At 37.2% G+C, this 6879-nt stretch overlaps 1 protein-coding gene across 1 annotated transcript; it reads right to left on the bottom strand.

Moving 5' to 3' along the window:
- Positions 1-1088: 1088 nt before the first annotated feature.
- On the bottom strand, positions 1089-4529 carry LOC123774096 (procathepsin L-like). The gene is made up of 6 exons (XM_069312780.1): positions 4431-4529; positions 3724-3876; positions 3165-3371; positions 2726-2917; positions 2169-2334; positions 1089-1685 (listed from the first exon to the last, which is right to left on the bottom strand). The coding sequence occupies exons 1-6, from the start codon at positions 4527-4529 to the stop codon at positions 1477-1479; spliced, it is 1026 nt and encodes a 341-aa protein (XP_069168881.1). The 3' UTR covers positions 1089-1476.
- Positions 4530-6879: the final 2350 nt, after the last annotated feature.

Here is a 6879-nt window from a genome sequence, read left to right as displayed (position 1 = left end):
GACCCGATCTACACCAAATGAAGAATAAAGAAAAAGAAATAAATAAAGAAAAAAAAAATAAATAAAACAAAATAAAACTCCTACAAAAAAAATACAAAACCAAAAAACCGTTTGTCGTGGCATCAGAAGTGTAACTACCCTGATGTTGCTAAGATTAACCTCCTTCAGCCAGCTCCATCGGCTCTAGTGCTTTAGGACACCAACAAGGTCACAAACACTAGCCCCCCAGCCAATGTACTGACAACCCAACATAACACATACGCAAACAAACATACACAAATATCAACCCATGGTGGACAGGCCACCGAACTTTCAAACCTCCTCTCTCTCTCTACACCCGCATCCTCTTCCTGAATTTCAACTCCCCATCTCTCTACCTCCCCCATCCTTTCCAATCCCTATGGACATCAAAGCTAAAGGAGTCTCTTCTCTCACGCTCCAGGGGATGCGTCGCTAAGAAATGGGTTTGACTGTCTTTTATCAACAATGTGAAGGAGACCTTGGGTTTATTTGTGATTTAATTATATTCAGTCCTGGAGAATCATTTTTTATCCATTTTGGTCTCCTGACCATTTTGGTTTTAAAAATTATTGGATATAAATTTTACAGGGTTAGAGAAATTAGGTGACGTAGGAACATTTCAATAGTTCATTTCATTTCACCTCATTTCAGTACTTCGGGAGCCGGTCGGTCGAGCGGACAGCACGCTGGCCTTGTGATCCTGTGGTCCTGGGTTCGATCCCAGGCACCGGCGATAAACAATGGGCAGAGTTTCTTTCACCCTATGCCCCTGTTACCTAGCAGTAAAATAGGTACCTGGGTGTTAATCAGCTATCACGGGCTGCTTCCTGGGGGTGGAGGCCTGGTCGAGGACCAGGACGCGGGGACACTAAAGCCCCGAAATCATCTCAAGATAATTGTAACCATTTACAATAGCCATTTTGTATGGCTAACTATTGCAAATCAATGTTAGTAGTAATTGGTGTCCGAATTTCCGATAATTGATTTAGGAATTGGTTCATAATGATAAAAAATGTTTGGCTTATTTTTATTACGAAAGAATATAAAGTAATACATGACCTCAGAAAATTTCACTTCACCAACTGAGTCCTCTGAGTTAAATTACCTAATTTCCTATATTCATTGAAGACTCCATTATGGCAGAGAACCTAATTATTTTGCCTGCCTTCATGAGGCAAAAGTGATTCAATTTATTACATCTCTCAAATTAATCAGATGAAAAACAACAAAATTAGACAGCAGATAAAATGTCAGTTCTAAGTGGACACATAATTAATGCTGGAAGTTAGTAGTGAGCAGCAAGACTGGCACACTGGGTCTCCTCGAGTGTTACAACAACTCCTCGAGTGTTACAACTCCTCGAGTGTTGCAACAGTAATCATGCCACGCTGGGTCTCCACGATACAAGAGGGAAGGAGGCAGCAGTAACAATGCCACGCTGGTTCCCCCACGAGTTTATACAAGGGGGAAAGAGGCCTCAGTAGCAATGCCACACTGGTTACTACGGTTCCTCATCATCTTGATGTAGCCTTCATCACCCAGAGTTGTGCCCCAAGAGTTCTTCACCAGCCAGTAGTCAGTTCCGTCCTCCGTAGTGCCATAACCCACAACCAGAACACCGTGGCCAAGATTCGTTGAACTACATTCTGGCTCGTCATAAACACCTGTAATATATATATTCATCCTTCAATAATACAATATTTAACAAATTATTTGTTCAGAAACTCATAATTCCTACAAAATATATAAGATTCCGAATTTAAAGGCATTAAATTAAATGGAAGAATAAATACTGTGCTACAACGTGGGAATTGTCGATATGGTGAGTGAGACGCACCACCCCATTGACATGATTGTGTGTATACGTGGACATGACAGTGTGTGAACATGACACTTTCTGGTAGAAAACATGATGAATACTTAACGCACCATGAGAAAGAAAGTATGATATATATTCAAAGACTTTAGAAAACACAGCAGATCTAAGAAAGACCTGAGAATCGTTGAACAATAAAGGTCTCATACAATAAAAGCAATTTATATACGCACATGATGCACATTTCACGTTTATATGAGCATGTAGAAATATACTGATCACCTGCAGTAAAATGTGATCTATGTATACATTTACAATAAAAAAAACTTACCATGATGGTAAAACTGGATTGACCCGTGTGAGGCATCAATGGCAACAGATACTGGTCCAACTGTGGCAACAGCTTTCTTCAGTGCATCTTCACTTCCCTCGCGAATATGAACAAAGCCAGTCACTTTAGCACCAGATGCTTGTTGTTTATATTGACACTTTCCTTCCTAATAGAGTAAGGTTACAATATTATTATGTACAAAAATATGAAAAACACATATGTACATTATATATAAATGTGTAATATTTGCTTATATTATAGGCAAATATGTTATGCAAATGCTTATTATTATATCTGTTAAAAAGTTTAAAACCAGTTTTAAATATGTAAAATATAATTATCATTAAATGTGTATTTACCTTGATATATGGATAAAAATCTTCAGTGTCAATCACAAAAAAGCAAATATTACGAACTCTGTTGACCAAACCACACACAGACTGCAATATTTGCAGACTCCTCATCAGCTAATATTACAAACTACTCACTGTTTAAAAGTTTAAAAGTTCAAGACCACATCCCAGGTAAAATATAATTATCATGAAACGTGTATTTACCTTCTTCTTGTAAGGATAAGAATCTTCAGTGTCAATCCCACCATTGTCCTCAATGTACTTGAAGGCAGCTGTCATCAGTCCACCGTCACAGCCACCATTGCCGTACTTGGTGGAACAGTCAATCAAGTTCTGCTCAGAAAGGCTCACCAGCTTACCCGTCTGGCGGAAGTGTTGACCTTCCAGTGACCCGGTCTGTGGAGCACACAAACATTACTTTGTAAAACATCATCGAAACTTGTAAGTTCTTTATATGATCATTATTAATATATGAGAAAATGTTAATATTTGCTCATATATCAATATTTTTATATAATAATAATAAAACCATTACAAATGAACTTCCAAGATGTCATTAATGTTCTATATTAATAACTATAAATAGGAATCATTAGATTAAGAATTACATTACAAACAAAATAAGTTAGATGATAATACTCACAGCTGAGAAAGCCCAGCATGATCCACATTTTCCTTGGTCCTTTACTGGGGTGACTGCTCCCTTCTTTCTCCAGTCAACAGTCTTGGGAAGGATAACATCATCTTCCGGCTCAATGTATGTGGAACCATTGTACATGCTGTTTAATCTGTATCTTTCGGTGTGGTTCGTATGGAAACCTGCCATTGTTGACAAAAACTCCGTCTGAAGCTGCAAGAAATATTACATCACGTAAGTCACTGGGCAATAAGGGTTATTTAACAAATGAGTTTTGTTGTTCTGAGTGGAATCAGGATGCAGACAATACACAATGAGAAATCATTAACGTGATGCATCAACCAAAAAAATCAGTAGGAACCATGAGGAGAGGTTCGAATCCTCTGAAAACCAGATGATTCAGTTTAATCCCAGGTTGCAATGATTTTGACCATGTTCCGGTGCCTAGAGCGTGCCTGTGAGGATCCATCGCATAGGATAGAATCCTCTTCATTGAGGATTCTATCTTCAATCCTACTGATTTTTTCATGCAAATGTTTACTCGTTAGAGGTTCATCCTACTTACCATGTCACCAAACTTGTTCATCCTGAGCCTGTATGACTTGTGTCCTGTTGCATACAGCTTATTGTGTGCAGCAATCTTGAGTCTATTTTCCATATAGATGTTCATGCGGAACGAGTCTTCAACATCAGTGGCGTATTTCTTGTCATGTTCAATCTAAAAAAATATTTTTTGATTATTACACTATTTCTTCTCCCAATCTCGGGAGGCAAGATAAATGATTTTAAGAATTATTAAGTTAAATATATGAAGATGTAATACAGTTGTTACAAGCACAATAATTTTTCAGATAAATACATCAGCAACGGCTTTTAATGACATAAACAATGACAAGAAGTTGGCAAGGAACGCTTTAGTTCACCACTAGTAGCATCCATCACACCTGACTTTACTGACTGCACTCAATAAATCTCTTCACCAACGTTGACACTGAAGTGACCAGTGTTACCAGCGAATTTGAAGTCAAAACAAATATAACTTCTTTATTTGCAAGAATAGTCTTTACATGAAACCTGTTATCATATTGTTGTGCAGTACGTTATCATATTATGTTATCATATTGTTGTGCAGTACGCTATCATATTGTTCGCTCATTAATTTTTAACCTAATGTAAAATGATGGCAACTGTTACACTATTATCCCCTAAAACATGTTAAAGCTTTCTTCTTAAAGAACTCTTAAAAATAATTAATGTTGGTAACGTTCTTACCTTAAATGTCTCCCACTCTTCCTGCACAACAGAAGAGTAAGGTACTGCAGATATTGCGGCAAGAGCGGCCACCAACACTGATGCTGCCAAGTACTTCATCTAGTGGGAAAGAAAAAATAAGTATCATAATAGTAACAATTTCAATAATAATTAACATCACTTTAGTCTCATAACAGACTGATGCGACTGTAACACGTTGGAAATGAGAGATAAATTTTCAAAGACTTTCACAAGTGAATAGTAATTTTCACAAGTGAATAGTAATCTAGAACCAAAAATATTAATAATTTTTTTCAACAGAAGCACGTTTTCTAATTTTCGATTTTGTTTTGAATGCAATTTGATGTGAAACAATTGTAATTATTATAATAATTGCTATGATATAGACCATAAATCAGTATAATAATTTAAATGTGAGAACATAAATCCCATTAATGATATATCTGGGAACATGTTAATACTCAATCCTCCATTTACCTTGCCTGGAATTCTGGCCGACGTTGATTGAATGACTAACACTGCTGCTCGATAATGACAAACATATACACTTAGTGAGGACGCGCAGGCGGGGCAGAGGTGAGATGGATCAGGGTCAAAGGTGAGCAACTGAAAAGTGGTGTTTCTCGCTCTTTGAAACCTTCGCAGAATTTATTGCTCTCGTGGCGTTAGTTTTGCTGCTGGACTTTGAATACGTTCTAATTTATCAATATATTTTTTCTCAATATGGAATGTAATATTCTTGTACAGGATGGTACAATATGTAGTGGGTATACTCTTTAGTTGTACGCTGTTAAATGGTTTACTAGTGACTGTAGTAGAGAATGGTTCACTAATGTATGGTACACTAGTGAATGTATAAGAGAATGGTTCACTAATGAATGGTACACTAGTGAATGGTACCCAAGTGAATGGTACCCAATTGTATGGTATACTGTAGAATAGTACAATAGTGAAAGGTACCCAAGTGAATGGTACCCAATTGAATGGTACACTGTAGAAGAGTACACTAGTGAATGTGCAGGGAATGATTTTCTCAGTTCCAACCAAGAAACAAAAAATAATAGCGGTAATAATAAAGGAAAAAATATTGGTGGTACCCAGTGTAGGAAAAATAAAAGTGACACCCAGATAAAGAAAAATAATATATTAACACTAATATAAGTATATAATAGCGGTTCCCACTAATAAAAGTGTAACGTCTATTGTGGGAAAGTTACATAAATCGATAATTGCAAATACAACTCGTCTTCATCTATAAAAACATAAATTAATAAATGATTAGCAACATGGTTTTACTAATTACCGTTCATGTTTAAAAAATTTGCTATCATTTTATTCCAGCACAGTCGAGGCAGTTGATAGTGGTAAGTGGTTGATAGTAGTGATGTTGTGTACCTTAACTTTAGCAAAGTTTTTGATACAGTGCCACATGAAAGACTGATTAAAAAGATAGAGACTCATGGTGTTGGGGTGCTATATTAAGTTGGAATAGGGTATAGCTATACCAAAGGAAACAGAGAGTTTCCACTCACCAGAAAGGGAAAATGTTATAAGTGGAGTGCCTCAAGGATCTGTCCTGGGACCTCTGTTGTATATAATGTATATATAAATGATTTAGATTCAGGTTTGAGTAGCAACATTTGCAAATTTGCCGATGATACGAAAATCGGTAGGGAAATTAATTCGGAGGAGGACTCACTATCACTTCAAGTTGATCTAGATAGGGTTTTGAAATGGTCAAAGGATTGTCAAATGCAGTTTAATGCTGATAAATGTAAAGTTCTGAGGCTAGGTAATGATGATAGAGTTACAAGATACGAGCTAGATGGTGTTGAGATTGCGAAGTCGGATTGCGAAAGGGATCTGGGAGTTATGATTAGTAAGAATTTAAAACAAAAGGATCAATGCATGAATGTTCGTAATAAGGCGAATAGGTCACTGGGATTTATTAATCGAAGCGTTAGTAACAAGTCACCTGGTGTGGTTCTTAAGCTATATCTTAAGAACATAAGAACAAAGGCAACTGCAGAAGGCCTATTGGCCCATACGAGGCAGCTCCTATTTATAACCACCCAATCCCACTCACATACATGTCCAACCCATGCTTGAAACAATCGAGGGACCCCACCTCCACAATAAGAACAAAGGCAACTGCAGAAGGCCTATTGGCCCATACGAGGCAGCTCCTATTTATAACCACCCAATCCCACTCATATACTTGTCCAACCAGGGCTTGAAACAATCGAGGGACCCCACCTCCAGCACGTTACGCGGTAATTGGTTCCACAAATCAGCAACCCTGTTACTGAACCAGTATTTACCCAAGTCTTTCCTAAATCTAAACTTATCATATTTATACCCATTGTTTCGTGTTCTGTCTTGTGTTGATACTTTTAATACCCTATTATTATCCCCTTTGTTATGTCTATTCACCCACTTGTAAACCTCT

This window comes from Procambarus clarkii, chromosome 73 (genome assembly GCF_040958095.1).
Source record: "Procambarus clarkii isolate CNS0578487 chromosome 73, FALCON_Pclarkii_2.0, whole genome shotgun sequence".
Lineage (NCBI taxonomy): Eukaryota > Metazoa > Arthropoda > Malacostraca > Decapoda > Cambaridae > Procambarus > Procambarus clarkii.
The sequence above is the reverse complement of the archived record's forward strand: the minus strand, read 5'-3'. Positions and strand labels throughout refer to the sequence as shown.

Excerpts from the sequence above, each read along its gene's own strand:
- LOC123774096 (XM_069312780.1), bottom strand. The coding sequence starts at position 4,529 with ATGAAGTACTTGGCAGCATCAGTGTTGGTGGCCGCTCTTGCCGCAATA. Across the intron at positions 3,877-4,430 it reads AAGAGTGGGAGACATTTAAG|ATTGAACATGACAAGAAATA; the intron begins GTAAGAACGTTA and ends ATATTTTTTTAG. Across the intron at positions 3,372-3,723 it reads TGAACAAGTTTGGTGACATG|CTTCAGACGGAGTTTTTGTC; the intron begins GTAAGTAGGATG and ends TATTTCTTGCAG.